Genomic DNA, 16883 nt, shown 5'->3' on the forward strand with positions numbered 1-16883 from the left:
AGGAGCTGGGTGTGGTACGTCTGCTGTGCTCAGAGCAGGGCTCCCCGTTCCCCGTCCCTGTGGCTCCCCCTCCTGGCGCAGAGGAGCTGGGTGTGGTGCGTCTGCTGTGCTCAGAGCAGGGCTCCCTGCTCCCCGTCCCCGTGGCTCCCCCTCCTGGTGCAGAGGAGCTGGGTGTGGTACGTCTGCTGTGCTCAGAGCAGGGCTCCCCGTTCCCGTGGCTCCCCCTCCTGGTGCAGAGGAGCTGGGTGCGGTGCGTCTGCTGTGCTCAGAGCAGGGCTCCCTGCTCCCCGTCCCCGTGGCTCCCCCTCCTGGTGCAGAGGAGCTGGGTGTGGTACGTCTGCTGTGCTCAGAGCAGGGCTCCCCGTTCCCGTGGCTCCCCCTCCTGGTGCAGAGGAGCTGGGTGCGGTGCATCTGCTGTGCTCAGAGCAGGGCTCCCCGGTCCCCGTCCCCGTCCCCGTGGCTCCCCCTCCGGAGCTGGGTGTGGTACGTCTGCTGTGCTCAGAGCAGGGCTCCCCGTTCCCTGTCCCCGTCCCCGTGGCTCCCGTCTCGTCCCTTTTGTAACTTGATTCTGTTGGTTTTTTAATGTCTATAAATATTTATTGGTCTGTTGACGCCTGGCTCCTGCCTCTTATTGTTCCAGTGCCCCCGAGGGGGATAGTCACCCACGGGCAGCGCCCCTCCAGGAATGGACCCCAAAATGGCATGAGGTCCCCCCGGCTGGGATCCCCTCCGGCCAAGTCCCCCTCTATGCCAAGCTGGGGCCCTGGACGCAGCCGGCCCCCCAACGCCCTGGCACATGCTGTTTTGAGGTTCCTGTCTGTCCTTGTTGCTGGTTATATCACACACACCCGGTCCCGTTACACAACCAGCACAGCAAGCCAGATTCACAGCCCAAAGGGGCTGGGCATGGGGTTATATAACCCCCCCCCCCCCGTGGGGCACAGGATAAAAGCAACCCCACAACTGGTTTGAGCCCAAACGCAGGGGAAGAGCTGGGTGACACTCCAAACGCTCCACCCCAGTGAGTCGGCAGGAGGGTGGGGGTTCAGAGCTTGCGGTCTCTGGATTTGGAGGGGTCCTGGAAGCTGATCCTTTTGGGCTGAGGGACTGTTGGGGGGCCCTGGGGGCTGATCCCACTGGGCTGGGGGAACTGGTGGGGTCAGAGCTTGGGTGTTTGGATTTGGGGGGCTCTGGGGGCTGATCCCACTGGATGGCAGGTGCTGGGGGGACTAGTGGGTGTAGGGGCCTACAGGCTGGGTGGTTTGTGGTAGCACCCCATGTTCTCTGGCCTTGGGTGCAATGGGGAGCGTGCGGGGGGGGGCGGCTCTCACCAGCCTGAGTCTCTCCCTGCAGCTTCTGTTACGACGCCCCTCAGGATGGCTCTGCGAATGGCCCCCCTACTGCTCCTGGCCTTAGCATGGGAGGCCTGGGGAGAGAGGTGAGCAGGGTGGGGGGGGGAATCCCCAAACTCCTTCCCCCCCCCATGCCACGGGGCAGGAGAGCGAGTCCTGCGCAACCCCCCAGGGGCAACAGGACCAGTTACAGGGAGGGGCGGTCACGGGGCCAGTCCTGGGGCTGGGGGCCCTGACTCTGCCTATGGGGCTTTGCAGGGAGAAGCCCGAATTCTGCAGGGAAGTTGCTGAATGTTTCAACTTTGACCTCAACTGCACCAGCCCTGACTACCAGGTGAGGCCCCGGGGGAGAGGGAGACCTTGCTGAGACCCCCCCCATCTCTGGGGGGGGAGCAGGGACTCCCCCATGCTCTGCCCCACAGGGCCGGCTTTACCCCCCCTCAGCCTGGGTCAGCACCCGCGTGAACAGCACCTACGCTGCGGCCAAGGTGACCGGCTTCTGGCGCCTCCTCCGCTACATCCAGGGCCAGAACCAGCTGGGTAAGGTGACCCCCGGAGCCCCTCACGCAGCCCCCCCCCGCCAGCCTCAGACCCCCCCCGAGAGATCCCCCAGAGCCCCTCACGCAGCCCCCCCCGCCAGCCTCAGACCCCCCCCGAGAGATCCCCATGTAGCCCCTCCCCCGCCAGCCCCAGACCCCCGCCCGGAGAGATCCCCCCTGCAGCCCCTCCCTCTGCCCTGCAGCCCCCCCCCGCCAGCCTCAGACCCCCCCCGAGAGATCCCCCAGAGCCCCTCACGCAGCCCCCCCCCGCCAGCCCCAGACCCCCCCCGAGAGATCCCCCATGTAGCCTCTCCCCCGCCAGCCTCAGACCCCCCCCGAGAGATCCCCCATGTAGCCCCTCCCCCACCAGCCTCAGACCCCCCCGGAGAGATCCCCATGTAGCCCCTCCCCCGCCAGCCTCAGACCCCCCCCCCCGGAAAGATCCCCCAGAGCCCCTCACGCAGCTCCCCCCCGCCAGCCTCAGACCCCCCCCCGGAGAGATCCCCCATGTAGCCCCTCCCCTGCCGCCCCTCCCCTGCCAGCCTCAGACCCCCCCCGGAGAGAACCCCCATGTAGCCTCTCCCCTGCCAGCCTCAGACCCCCCCCCGGAGAGATCCCCCTGCAGCTCCTCCCCCGCCAGCCTCAGACCCCCCCCGAGAGATCCCCCATGTAGCCCCTCCCCTGCAGCCCCTCCCCTGCCAGCCCCAGACCCCCCCCCGAGAGATCCCCCATGTAGCCCCTCCCCTGCCGCCCCTCCCCTGCCAGTCTCAGACCCCCCCCCGAGAGATCCCCCATGTAGCCCCTCCCCTGCCGCCCCACCCCCGCCAGCGTCAGACCCCCCCCCGGAGAGATCCTCCATGTAGCCCCTTCCCTGCAGCCCCTCCCCCGCCAGTCTCAGACCCCCCCCCGGAGAGATCCCCCATGTAGCCCCTCCCCTGCCGCCCCTCCCCTGCCAGCCCCAGACCCCCCCCGAGAGATCCCCCATGTAGCCCCTACACTGCAGCCCCTCCCCTGCCAGCCTCAGACCCCCCCCCCCGGAGAGATCCCCCCTGCAGCCCCTCTTCTGCCAGCCTCAGACCCCCCCCCGAGAGATCCCCCATGTAGCCCCTCCCCTGCCGCCCCTCCCCTGCCAGCCTCAGACCCTCCCCCGGAGAGATCCCCCATGTAGCCCCTCCCCTGCCGCCCCTCCCCCGCCAGCCTCAGACCCCCCCCCCCGGAGAGATCCCCCATGTAGCCCCTCCACTGCAGCCCCTCCCCCGCCAGTCTCAGACCCCCCCCGGAGAGATCCCCCATGTAGCCCCTCCACTGCAGCCCCTCCCCCGCCAGTCTCAGACCCCCCCCCGGAGAGATCCCCCATGTAGCACCTCCACTGCAGCCCCTCCCCCGCCAGTCTCAGACCCCCCCCCGGAGAGATCCCCCATGTAGCCCCTCCACTGCAGCCCCTCCCCCGCCAGTCTCAGACCCCCCCTGGAGAGATCCCCCATGTAGCCCCTCCACTGCAGCCCCTCCCCCGCCAGCCTCAGACCCCCTCCCCCGGAGAGATCCCACATGTAGACCCTCCCCTGCAGCCCCTCCCCCGCCAGCCTCAGACCCCCCCCCGGAGAGATCCCCCATGTAGCCACTCCCCTGCAGCCCCTCCCCCGCCAGTCTCAGACCCCCCCCCCGGAGAGATCCCCCATGTAGCCCCTCCCCTGCCGCCCCTCCCCCGCCAGTCTCAGACCCCCCCCCGAGAGATCCCCCATGTAGCCCCTCCCCTGCCGCCCCTCCCCTGCCAGCCTCAGACCCCCCCCCGAAGAGATTCCCCATGTAGCCCCTCCCTCTGCCCTGCAGCCCCTCCCCCGCCAGTCTCAGACCCCCCCCGGAGAGATCCCCCATGTAGCCCCTCCACTGCAGCCCCTCCCCCGCCAGTCTCAGACCCCCCCCGGAGAGATCCCCCATGTAGCCCCTCCACTGCAGCCCCTCCCCCGCCAGCCTCAGACCCCCTCCCCCGGAGAGATCCCACATGTAGCCCCTCCCCTGCAGCCCCTCCCCCGCCAGCCTCAGACCCCCCCCGGAGAGATCCCCCATGTAGCCACTCCCCTGCAGCCCCTCCCCTGCCAGTCTCAGACCCCCCCCCCGGAGAGATCCCCATGTAGCCCCTCCCCTGCCGCCCCTCCCCCGCCAGCCTCAGACCCCCCCCCGAAGAGATTCCCCATGTAGCCCCCTCCCTCTGCCCTGCAGCCCCTCCCCTGCCAGCCTCAGACCCCCCCCCCCCCAGAGATCCCCCATGTAGCCCCTCCACTGCAGCCCCTCCCCTGCCAGCCTCAGACCCCCCCCCCCCCCACTGGAGAGATCCCCCATGTAGCCCCTCCCCTGCCGCTCCTCCCCTGCCAGCCTCAGACCCCCCCCGGAGAGATCCCCCATGTAGCCCCTCCCCTGCCAGCCTCAGACCCCCCCCCCCGGAGAGATCCCCCATGTAGCCCCTCCACTGCAGCCCCTCCCCTGCCAGCCTCAGACCCCCCCCCGAGAGATCCCCATGTAGCCCCTCCCCTGCCAGCCTCAGACCCCCCCCCGAGAGATCCCCCATGTAGCCCCTCCCCTGCCGCCCCTCCCCCGCCAGCCTCAGACCCCGCCCCCCGGAGAGATCCCCATGTAGCCCCTCCCCTGCTGCCCCTCCACTGCCAGCCCCAGACCCACCCCCAGAGAGATCCCCCATGTAAGCCCCTCCCTCTGCCCTGCAGCCCCTCCCCTCCCTGTCTGACCCCCCCCCGAGAGCCAACAGCTCCCTGACCCCCCCAAGTAATTCCCACCCCATTGCCCCAGCCATATGCCCCTCTGCTCCCAGTTTGACCCCCCCCAGAGAGCCCACAGCTCCCCAACCCCCATATTCCCTGGCCAGCCACATGCCCCTCTGTGACCCCCCACAGTCCCCACCCATATTCCTGTCAGGTTCCCCCAAGCCCCACAACCTCCCATGGAGACCCTCCAGGCCCCCACCCTCATAATAAGCCCAAGAATCTGCCAGGCCTCCACTGCTCCCCATGATCCAGGTGTCAGAGACCCCATGACCCCGAGAACCTCCCCCTCCCACCTGAGGCCCCCGAGGTTAAGGGGGGAATGCTGGGGGCTGGGCCGCCCCTCCCCCCCCGGGCTGCTTCATGTTGAGTGGAGCAGGCCCAGGAGGAAAAGGGGTCAGGCTGGGGGGGTGGAATCCGAGCAAATGTGCCAACCCCCCCCCCCCCCCAGGAGTGAAGATCCCCATGACGGCCCCGGTTCTGACCCGCGTGGAGCAGCCTGCTGGGGAGATGCAGGAGTTCACGGTGTCCTTCCTGCTGCCCGCAGCCCGGAGGGACCACCCCCCGCAGCCCACGAGCCCACGGTGAGTGACCCCCCGAGCTCCCCACGGGCCTGCCCCAAGGGACCCCCCCCGAGCTCCCCACTGCTCCCCACGGGCCTGCCCCAAGTGACCCCCCCGAGCTCCCCACTGCTCCCCACGGGCCTGCCCCAAGTGACCCCCCGAGCTCCCCCACTGCTCCCCACGGGCCTGCCCCAAGTGACCCCCCGAGCTCCCCACTGCTCCCCACGGGCCTGCCCCAAGTGACCCCCCCCCGAGCTCCCCACTGCTCCCCACGGGCCTGCCCCAAGTGACCCCCCCCGAGCTCCCCACTGCTCCCCACGGGCCTGCCCCAAGTGACCCCCCCCGAGCTCCCCACGGGCCTGCCCCAAGTGACCCCCCCCCGAGCTCCCCACTGCTCCCCCACGGGCCTGCCCAAGTGACCCCCCCCCGAGCTCCCCACTGCTCCCCACGGGCCTGCCCCAAGTGACCCCCCCCCGAGCTCCCCACTGCTCCCCACGGGCCTGCCCCAAGTGACCCCCCCGAGCTCCCCACTGCTCCCCACGGGGCCTGCCCCAAGTGACCCCCCCCTGAGCTCCCCACTGCTCCCCCACGGGCCTGCCCCAAGTGACCCCCCAAGTGACCCCCCCGAGCTCCCCACTGCTCCCCACGGGCCTGCCCCAAGTGACCCCCCCGAGCTCCCCACTGCTCCCCACGGGCCTGCCCCAAGTGACCCCCCCGAGCTCCCCACTGCTCCCCACGGGCCTGCCCCAAGTGACCCCCCCGAGCTCCCCACTGCTCCCCACGGGCCTGCCCCAAGTGACCCCCCCGAGCTCCCCACTGCTCCCCACGGGCCTGCCCCAAGTGACCCCCCCACTCTCCCAATGGAGCCCCTCTCCCACTACTCCCTATGGAGCCCCCCCCACTGCTCCCCACAGGCCCTGCCCCAAGTGACCCTCCGCAAGCTCCTCACGGAGCCCCCCCACTGCTACCCACGGGGACCCCCTCCCACGCTGCTCCCCACTCTCCCAATGGAGCCCCTCTCCCACTACTCCCTATGGAGCCCCCCCCACTGCTCCCCACAGGCCCTGCCCCGAGTGACTCCCCCCCCCCACTCTCCCAATGGAGCCCCTCTCCCACTACTCCCTATGGAGCCCCCCCCACTGCTCCCCACAGGCCCTGCCCCGAGTGACTCTCCCCCCCCCACTCTCCCAATGGAGCCCCTCTCCCACTACTCCCTATGGAGCCCCCCCCCACTGCTCCCCACAGGCCCTGCCCCAAGTGACCCTCCCCAAGCTCCTCACGGAGCCCCCCCACTGCTACCCACGGGGACCCCCTCCCACGCTGCTCCCCACCAAACTCGCTCTGTGACCCTGACTGCCCCATCTACCCTTGGAGGCTGCTGTGAATAACCCGTGTTCCCTTCGTTGCCCCAACCCCACTACCTGGGGGCTGCCCCACAGCTCCCTGCCTGGCTGGGACTCTCTGCCTCTCTCTGGCCCAGGTTTTCCTCCAGCAGTTCCCGGCTCTGCCTGTCTACGTTCGCTCCTTTGGGGGGTGGCTCACAGATGCCAACCGTGGGGCCCACGTCCGGGCCCTGGACGCCTCCCTGGAACGGGACGCCCGGCCCTTCGAGCGCACCTGGCACTACGCGGCCGGCTACAACAGGTGGGGCAGGAGGCTGGGCCAGGCAGAGCCAGTGATCCCCGTGGGGGATGGAAACGCTTGGAGCCAGGGCCACCTCCCCCCCAGCTCCCCCTCCCCAGGTGCAGCTGCAGGGCCACTGGGGGGGCACCCCCGAGTCAGGCCCAAACCATTGGGGCATGGCCCCATGCTGGGGGCTGGGAGGGTTCTCAGATTTGGGGCTGTCTCTGATAGACACCTATTTTCCCCCTCCCCCCAATCTGCTCACTGTAGGGGGTGGGGGGCTGCTCTGAGCTACCACCCCCACCCCCTCAAACCTAGCGGGGGGGGACTTTGCCCCCTTCTGCCTGCCCCCAACCTGCCTCTGCTCTGGCAGACTGTGGGGGCAGCTCCAGGGGTTCTAGCCCCCCCCTTTCTCAGAGCAGCTGCAGGGAGGGGGCAGAGGCTTGACCCATTGCTCACAGGGAGGGGGTGAGGGTAATAGGACAGACGGATCCATTGCTTAGGGAGGGGGCAGAGGCTTGACCCATTGCTCACAGGGAGGGGGTGAGGGTAATAGGACAGACGGATCCATTGCTTGGGGGGGGGAGAGCAGACTGACCCATTGCTCACAGGGAGGGGGTGAGGGTAATAGGACAGACGGATCCATTGCTTGGGGGGGGGGGAGAGCAGACTGACCCATTGCTCACAGGGAGGGGGTGAGGGTAAGAGGACAGACGGATCCATTGCTATGGGGGGGGAGCAGACTGACCCATTGCTCACAGGGAGGGGGTGAGGGTAATAGGACAGACGGATCCATTGCTTGGGGGGGGGAGAGCAGACTGACCCATTGCTCACAGGGAGGGGGTGAGGGTAAGAGGACAGACGGATCCATTGCTGGGGGGGGGAGAGCAGACTGACCCATTGCTCACAGGAGATGGGGAGAAGAAAGCAGACTGATCCACTGATAACAGGAGGCATGGGGGGGGGGAAGAGTGCACTGGCCCATTGCTCACAAAGTGGGGGGGGGGGGTTATCCTCTGTCTGAAGCGGTGGGTTGCGAGGTGTGTGTGTGTGGGGGGGGGGGCTCGGCCTGCAGTGGCTATGATTGGTTGCTCTGCACCAGAAGGTGGGCTAGTGGGGCGGGCAGGCAGCCAATCAAAGGGCTCCAATTCACTGGTGCCACTAACCCCAGCAGCTGAGGGTCCCTGGCGCGGTGGGGGGGAGCATCGGGGTACAAGCTGCAGCAGGCAGGGAGGGGCCCGTTGCACCACAAGGGAGCTGGGGCTGCCTGGGCCCTGGGCATGTGTTACCCCAGGGCGGGGGTAGTGGGTGTCACTGGGACCTGGGGAGGGGGGTGTTCAGGACTCAGCTCTAACATCAGGATCTGGAGGAAAAGGGTTGGGGGGGGGACTTGTTTGTGTGATACAGTCACTGGGGACTGTCACACCAAGGATGGTTACTGGGGTCGGTGGAGGGAGGGTTACTGGAGGGACACTCACCTATCACACCAGAGGGGAAGTTGATGGGGGGGCACATTTACCTGTCGCTTCACGAGGTGGGGGTTTCCCTGGGTGGACATGTTGTGTGTGCAATGTTCCCTCTCATTTTTTTCCATCCCTGTGTGGAATACATTTTTTCTGTGCACCGAGGCAGCTGTGATGTGTACCACCCCCGCAACAGCTGCTGCTGGCTCTCTGCTCGTCAGTCCAGTGCCGTTGAATTTCTCCTGAGTGGCTGCCCAAGCCGGTGGGGGTGTTATTAGGGAGGGGGCAGGTTTCCCTGTGATCCCCCCCAGAACTAGGGAATTAATGGGGGCTGGTTTCCCCATGGCAGTGGGTTCTGGAGGATTAATGGGGGGGCTGGTTTCCCTGTTACCCGGGAGCTGGGGGATTAGTGGGGGGCCGGTTTCCCCTTCCAGCGGGTTGGAGGGGGTAGTGGGGGGCAGGTTGGGGGGATCGCCCCGGGTCCTGACAGCTCCGATGTCTCTCCGCAGCCCCATGAAGCTGTTTGGCCGGCACAACGAGGTCTGGCGCCTGGCGCTGGGGGCCCTGGGCTGCGCCCCAGAGTGACACCCCCCGTCACCCAAGGGGAGCGAGACGCGCCGAAGTCCGAGCTCCCTCGGCCTGCCCCCCCCCCTGCACAATAAAGCCCAGTGGCCGAGGCCGCCCTGTGTCCGAGGCGTGAATTCTGGGGGGGCCCTAAAGCTGGGCGGCGGGAGGGGGGCGGGCATGGCAGACCCGAGCCCCAAAGGGTCTGCCCCGGGGGCAGAGAGCGGGAGCCCGACTGGGGCGGAGCACACGGGGGAGAGGGGAGAGGACCAGGGGGATGGGGGGCGGGGAGAGGGGTGCTGCGGGGGAGGGGCGGGGGGGATGGGAGGGGCTGCAGGAGCGAGGGGCGGGGCGTGTCCGTCTGTCTGTCCCGCCCGCTCCCCGAAAGCGAAAGTGAAGCCGGACGGGTATTTCCAGCCCTGCTGCGCCCCTCACCCCGCACCATGGCTCCGCTCGGCCCCCTGGCCCCGGCCCTGCTGCTCCTGCCCGGTGAGTGCGGTCCGGGAGCGTCCCTCGGCTGTCCTCAGCCCCCCAGTAGCTGTGTCCGTCTGTCCTCAGCCCCCCGGTAGCTGTGTCCGTCTGTCCTCAGCCCCCCCCCCCCCGGTAGCTGTGTCCGTCTGTCCTCAGCCCCCCGGTAGCTGTGTCCGTCTGTCCTCAGCCCCCCCCTCCCCCCGGTAGCTGTGTCCGTCTGTCCTCAGCCCCCCTCCCCCCGGTAGCTGTGTCCGTCTGTCCTCAGCCCCCCTCCCCCCAGTAGCTGTGTCCGTCTGTCCTCAGCCCCCCCAGTAGCTGTGTCCGTCTGTCCTCAGCCCCCCCTCCCCCCAGTAGCTGTGTCCGTCTGTCCTCAGCCCCCCCTCCCCCCGGTAGCTGTGTCCGTCTGTCCTCAGCGCCCCCCCAGTAGCTGTGTCCGTCTGTCCTCAGCCCCCCAGTAGCTGTGTCCGTCTGTCCTCAGCCCCCCCTCCCCCCGGTAGCTGTGTCCGTCTGTCCTCAGTCCCCCCTCCCCCCGGTAGCTGTGTCCGTCTGTCCTCAGTCCCCCCCCCCAGTAGCTGCATCCGTCTGGCCTCAGCCCCCGCCAGGAGTTCTGTCCGTCTGGCCTCAGGTCGCCCCTCCACCGAGCAGCCTGAGCCGCAGGGCTGCCAGGTGTCCGATATTGGTGGCCTCTGTCCAGTAAAAAAGCCAGAATGTACATTTTACATGTCCCGTATTTTCTGCTTTTCTCGGACAGAAAACCGCTTGGGACAGTCTCCCCTGTCGCGGGGGGCGCAGGGGATTTAGCGGGGGCTGCTTTTGTGGCTTGGTTGCTTTTTTGGGTTTTTTTGCTCAACCAATTTTTTTCCCCTGCCATGTTCAGTATTTTTTGTGAAAGTATCTGGCAACCCTACTGTCCGGAAACTCGGCTCCCCCCGCCCCCCTGCCGAGAGACACTGCGAGGCCACCTGCCGGGTGTCCTGCCCCATCCCGTGGGCCCAGCTCATTGCCTATCCTGGCCTTGCACCCCCCATAGGTCATGGGGGCAGGGGGTGCTGTGCTCCCAAGGGGCAGGGAAGAAGGGGGCTGTTTGTGGGGAGCCTGCTGTTTATTGGCGGGGGAGTCACTGCTGGAGAGAGGCATCTGGAGGGTCCGTGTATCCCCACTAACGCCCCCTTCCCGGCCCCCAGGGCTGGCTCTGTGCCTGGCTGCAGTGGGGCCTTCCCGGCTGAGCTGCTGGTTCGTGGAGGAGGCCGGCAGGGGTGCGGGAGTGATGCCAAGCGCTGTGACCCAGCGCCGGGCGCTGCTGATGCTGCGGGGGGCCAGAGCGGGGCACCCTGAGACGGAGCCCGAGTTGCCCCCTGACCTAGAGCCAGGCATGGTGTTCGATATTGCTGGTATGTGCCCTCTCCTGTACCCCCGGTTCCAGCCCCCTCACTATCGCCCTGCTGCCCCCGGGATACCCCCACATCCCATCTGCCCCCCCATGTCCCCACATCCTGCTCCTGCAGTGTCAGCCCCCCAAAACCACCCTACTGCCCCCAGGTTACCCCCACATCCCATCTGTCCCCCCTGTGTCCCCACATCATGCTCCTGCAGTGTCAGCCCCCCAAAACCACCCTACTGCCCCCAGGTTACCCCCACATCCCATCTGCCCCCCCTGTGTCCCCACATCCTGCTCCTGCAGTGTCAGCCCCCCAATACCACCCTACTGCCCCCTGGGGTACCTCCACATCCCATCTGCCCCCCCATATCCCCACATCCTGCTCCTCCAGTGCCAGCCCCCCGATACCACCCTACTGCCCCCGGGATACCCCCACATCCCATCTGCCCCACCTGTGTCCCCACATCCTGCTCCTCCAGTGCCAGCCCCCCGATACCACCCTACTGCCCCCAGGTTACCTCCACATCCCATCTGCCCCCCCGTATCCCCACATCCTGCTCCTCCAGTGCCAGCCCCCCGATACCACCCTACTGCCCCCGGGATACCCCCACATCCCATCTGCCCCCCCGTACTCCCACCCACTGCTCCTCCAGTGCCAGCCCCCTGACACCGCCCAGCTTCTCCCCTCTGCCCCTCCACACTCTCCTCTCACAGCCCCGTCTTTCCCATTCTCCCAAGTGCCTCCCGCCCCCGGCGTCCGGTGCCCTGGTGAGATGGGCACTGGGGTCTCTGTCTCTCTCCCTCAGACTCCGCAGGGGCCCTGCGCCGGGTCCCCCTGCCAGCGGGGGGGCACCCCAAGGAGGGGGAGCTGCCGTCCTGTGAGATCAACGCCTACGCGCCGCAGGAGGCCCACGTGCCCTGGGCAGCCGGCCTGACCCCCGAGCACCGCAGCCCCCCGGGCCTGGGGGGGCCCTGGTTCATCAGCAGCGTCCAGGCCCCCGCCCGGGGCTATGGGGTCAGCACCGTCCTCAAGGCTGAGGAGGCAGCGGGGGCCCAGCCACCAGCAGTCACCATGGCAACTGGTAACCAGGGGAACTAGGGTGGGGAGCAGGGGGAGCCCCTCAGAACCCTGCTGTGGGCACCTCCCGTCTCCTTGGGGCTCCACTTCCTGCCGTGGGGCTCACAGCGCATCCCCAGGGCACTGTCCACATGGTGCTCACAGCCCTGCCCTCCCCTGGGGCACTACGTGAAGCTCGCAGCAGGGTCCTCTGCCCTGTGGCACTGTTCCCGTGGTGCTCACAGCGGTAACCCCCCATCTCTCCCCTCAGCAGTGCTCTCCGTGTTCTCCCGCACCCCCCAGCTGCGCTCCCGCCTGGGCCGCGACGTGCTGCTGGACTGTGGCTTTGCGGCCCCGCCCGGCCCCTTCTCGGTGGAGTGGCGCTACCAGTACCGGGGGGCCGGGCGCGTGGTGCTGGCCTATGATGGGCGGGCAGCCCGGGCCCATGTGGCCGAGGAAGGGGCGCAGCTGTTCCTGGAGGAGGGGCAGGCGGGCACGGACACCAACGTCTCCCTGCGGCTGCACCAGGTCGGGGTGCGGCACGAAGGCACCTACATCTGCACCATCTACCTGCCCCACTTGCACGCCCAGCAGGCCTTGGAGCTGCGCATCGCTGGTGAGTCTGGGGGGCCTCACGCTCCTGCCTCTGTGCCCCGGGGCGTCTCCTGCCCCCCCAGCCTGGTGACACACGTCTGACTCTGTGCCGATGCTCCCACATCCTGTGCTGTGAACCCCAATATTTACCCCTGAGGTGGAGGGGTCCCAGAGCTACCCACATTGGCCCAAGTACCCCTAGACACACAGGCGCTGAGGATGCTGGACAGGGTTGAATGGGACTGATCGCGAATTCCTCCTTCCTCCCAGAGCTGCCTGTGGTGGCACTGGACCCTGTGCCCCCCATGAGGGCGTAGCTCCTCTCCCCCTCCAGGTCACCCTGCACCCCAGCCCTGTCTGGGCCTGCCAGGGGAAGAGGGGCACAAGGCTGGTCCGCGGAGGCCGGTACGGGACCAGTTTCTAAGCTGCTTTCCCCTCAGAGCCCCCTGTGGTGACGCTGCGCCCTGACCCCCTGATGGTGAGCCCTGGGGCGCCGGCTGAGCTGTCCTGCGAGATCTCGGGCTATTTCCCCTTGGACGTGGCGGTGAGCTGGCTGCGCCGGGGCCCAGGCGAGACGGGGGGCGACCTCCTAGAGTACGTGACTGAGACCTGGGAGTCCGGGCATCGGCGTGGCCCCGACGGCACCTACAGCCTGAGCAGCTTTGCCCGCCTGGCGCCCATCCGGACCAGCGACCATGGAGCCACCTACAGCTGCCACGTGACCCACACTGCCCTGGCCACGCCTGTCCGGAAGAGTGTCCAGCTCCGTGTGGCAGGTGGGGCCGGGGCCAGGGGCCATGGCAGGCAATGGGCGGGCTGAGGAGAGAGCAGGGAGGGGGTGACTCTGGAGGTGGGTGCTGGGGGCTCAGGGGGGATGGAGGGGAGAGCGGGGAGGGGGTGACGCTGGAGGTGGGTGCTGGGGGCTCAGGGGGGATGGAGGGGAGAGCGGGGAGGGGGTGACGCTGGAGGTGGGTGCTGGGGGATCGGGGGGATGGAGGGGAGAGCAGGGAGGGGGTGACGCTGGAGGTGGGTGCTGGGGGATCGGGGGGATGGAGGGTAGAATGGGGAGGGGGTAGCACAGGGCATGGGGGGAGGGCTGCCGTGGGGGGGTGTCTCAGTCTCACACACGCACCTGCCCCAGGTGCCACGGGCCCCTCCCTGGAGGACGCCATCGGGATGTTCCTGGCTGCGTTCCTGCTCTACGGGCTCTTCCGCTTCCTCGGAAACAAGGGTGCGTCTCCCCCCAGTGTCACGCCCCCCCAGGTCCCACCTACGCCCCCCACCTCCTCGAAAACAAGGGTGTCCCCCCCAGCATCACCCTTCCCCCCATGCAAATCCTCTGCTACAAAGGTCAGTGCTTCCCTGGCCTCATTCACCCGCCCCACCTCCTAGCAGCCCCCTGCCATCTTCCACTGCACCCCCAACCAGCCAGCCTCCTCTGCAATATCCCCCCCTCTGACTCCCTGTGCCTGCCTCTCCCCCAGCTACCCCCGGCCTGCCCACTGCATCCCAGTCCGCCCCCTGCACCTCTCTCCACCAGAGCTGCTGTGTCCCAATGTCCCTCAGACCCCCCAGCCTCGCCTGTACCCCCATGGACAGGGCTATAGAGCACCTGCCCCCCGTTCTCACTGCTCCTGCCGGGGGTGGCTCACTCCTGTCTCCCTTCCTTTTTCAGTCTGCCCAGCCGGAGCTGAAGAGAAAACCAAGGTAAATACCCCCCAGCCTGTGCCCCACAGCGCTCCTGCCCCTTGCCCCACAGCGCCCCCCTGCTGGGCGAGGCTGGGCGCTCCTGCCCCACAGCGCCCCCTGCTAGGCGACACTGGGAGCTCCCCCTCCACAGCCAGTGTCTTGCCCCTCAGCACCCCCTGCTGGATGAGGCGGGGAGCTCCCCTCCCCCTATCCCCCACAGCCAGTGTCCTGCCCCACAGCGCCCCCTGCTGGGCGACACTGGGAGCTCCCCCTCCACAGCCAGTGTCCTGCCCCTCAGCACCCCCTGCTGGATGAGGCACGGAGCTCCCTTCCCCCTATCCCCCACAGCCAGTGTCCTGCCCCACAGCACCCCCTGCTGGATGAGGCGGGGAGCTCCCCTCCCCCTATCCCCCACAGCCAGTGTCCTGCCCCACAGCGCCCCCTGCTAGGCGACACTGGGAGCTCCCCCTCCACAGCCAGTGTCCTGCCCCTCAGCACCCCCTGCTGGATGAGGTGGGGAGCTCCCCTCTCCCTATCCCCCACAGCCAGTGTCCTGCCCCACAGCGCCCCCTGCTGGGCGACACTGGGAGCTCCCCCTCCACAGCCAGTGTCCTGCCCCTCAGCACCCCCTGCTGGATGAGGCGCGGAGCTCCCTTCCCCCTATCCCCCACAGCCAGTGTCCTGCCCCACAGCACCCCCTGCTGGATGAGGCGGGGAGCTCCCCTCCCCCTATCCCCCACAGCCAGTGTCCTGCCCCACAGCGCCCCCTGCTAGGCGACACTGGGAGCTCCCCCTCCACAGCCAGTGTCCTGCCCCTCAGCACCCCCTGCTGGGCGACTCTGGGCTCTCTCCCCCAGCCAAGTGCCCTGCCCCACAGCACCCCCTGCTGGGCAAGGCCAGGAGCTCCCCCCACAGTTAGTTCCTGACCCACAGTGTCCCCTGGATTTTGTGGTGTGATTCTTACATGACGCTTCTCCCCACAGAAATCAGAGTGAGACATGCCAAGGGCAGCGGAGATTTTGGGGCCTGATCTGTGACCCCCAAAACAAGACTGTGACCCCAGGACAGGAACCAGTGTTGTGGGGCTCAATGGACAGTGAAGGGCAATTTCCTCTCCCCTATGCCCGCTGTGCCGCCAGGCCCCACCCCCATCCTCCCTCACCATGCAGCCGCCTCCCCTGCTGCTCCCCCTGCCCCTCTTGGCCTGCTTTCCCCATGCCTCCCCTGCTGCCCACCCCCCCCCCCCCCCCGGCACACGGCCTGCTCTGGGAAAGGTGGCGGCTGCTGTTCTGCACTGTGGGGCCTTTGGCCCCAGAAATAAAGCTATTTTCCTGGGACACCCCAACTCCTGCCTGGGCCTCGTCATCTCTCAGCCCCACCCCCCTGGAGCCTTCCTCAGCAGAGAGCTGCACCCCACGCCCCCATCTCCTGCCTCAGCAGGAAATCTCCCCTCCCGGCGCATCCCTGGGCCCTCCTCGCCAGGGCCCCTCAGGTTCAGAGACCCAGTAGCAAGGAGTTCCACAGGCCCTTCCCGACATCTTTTGCTATCTGAGGTTGCTCCCATTCCCCTCTGTGATAGGGGGTCTGGTATGTCCTGGTCTTTACTCCCCCCCTTCCCTGTCTAAGCTCTGCCCGCCCCAGCTGGGCTTGTAAGGGGCAGTGGGGCAGAGGGAGGTGTGACTTCCTGCTGCAGGGAGACAGGAAGGCAGCCCTATTGTTTGGCTTCCTCCCCTCTGGGGCCAGGGAAGAATATAGAGACCAGAGGTCCCAGATCCCAAGTGGAGGAGGGAATATATGGACTGGAGTACTGGGAAACATGGATCTGGATCCCAAGGGGAGGGGAAAGTGTATGGACCAGAGAGCTGGGAAACATGGATCTGGATCCTGAGAGGAGGGGAGAGTGTATGGACCGGAGAGCCAGGGAACACGGATCTGGATCCTGAGAGCAGAGGAGAGTGTATGGACCGGAGAGCTGGGAAACACGGAACTGGATCCTGAGAGGAGGGGAGAGTGTATGGACCGGAGAGCCGGGAAACACGGAACTGGATCCTGAGAGGAGGGGAGAGTGTATGGACCGGAGAGCCGGGAAACACGGAACTGGATCCTGAGAGGAGGGGAGAGTGTATGGACCGGAGAGCCGGGAAACACGGAACTGGATCCTGAGAGGAGGGGAGAGTGTATGGACCGGAGAGCCGGGAAACATGGAACTGGATCCTGAGAGGAGGGGAGAGTGTATGGACCGGAGAGCTGGGAAACACGGAACTGGATCCTGAGAGGAGGGGAGAGTGTATGGACCGGAGAGCTGGGAAACACGGAACTGGATCCTGAGAGGAGGGGAGAGTGTATGGACCGGAGAGCCGGGAAACACGGAACTGGATCCTGAGAGGAGGGGAGAGTGTATGGACCGGAGAGCCGGGAAACATGGAACTGGATCCTGAGAGGAGGGGAGAGTGTATGGACCGGAGAGCTGGGAAACACGGAACTGGATCCTGAGAGGAGGGGAGAGTGTATGGACCGGAGAGGTGGGAAACACGGAACTGGATCCTGAGAGGAGGGGAGAGTGTATGGACCGGAGAGCCGGGGAACATGATTTCAATGAGGGGAGGGAGATAATATACAGACAAGGGAGGTATATGGTGCACTGGAAAACGAGCTGGATCTTGGGGGTGGGAGGAGACTGTATAGACTGGTGAGCTGGGAAATGTGGATCTGGATTTCAAGGGAGGGGGAGTATATATACAGACAGCTCTGGAAACACGGATCTGGGTCTAGGGCGACATACGAAGCTGGATCCCAAGGGGAATGCAAGACTGGAG

At 67.3% G+C, this 16883-nt stretch overlaps 1 protein-coding gene across 2 annotated transcripts; it reads left to right on the plus strand.

Moving 5' to 3' along the window:
* The first annotated feature begins 9209 nt into the window (after nt 1–9209).
* Nucleotides 9210–15412, plus strand: TAPBP (TAP binding protein). Of its 2 annotated transcripts, none has more exons than XM_075917439.1 (8): nt 9210–9367; nt 10534–10740; nt 11534–11809; nt 12056–12400; nt 12819–13154; nt 13520–13609; nt 14054–14085; nt 15051–15412. In XM_075917439.1, the coding sequence occupies exons 1-8, from the start codon at nt 9322–9324 to the stop codon at nt 15060–15062; spliced, it is 1344 nt and encodes a 447-aa protein (XP_075773554.1). In that variant the 5' UTR covers nt 9210–9321; the 3' UTR covers nt 15063–15412. The 2 variants fall into 2 exon arrangements, with proteins under 2 accessions (XP_075773554.1, XP_075773555.1); XM_075917440.1 differs by having other exon boundaries at nt 12059–12400.
* The last annotated feature ends 1471 nt before the right edge of the window (nt 15413–16883 follow it).

Source organism: Pelodiscus sinensis, unplaced genomic scaffold, assembly GCF_049634645.1.
Source record: "Pelodiscus sinensis isolate JC-2024 unplaced genomic scaffold, ASM4963464v1 ctg171, whole genome shotgun sequence".
NCBI classification, from domain to species: Eukaryota; Metazoa; Chordata; order Testudines; family Trionychidae; genus Pelodiscus; species Pelodiscus sinensis.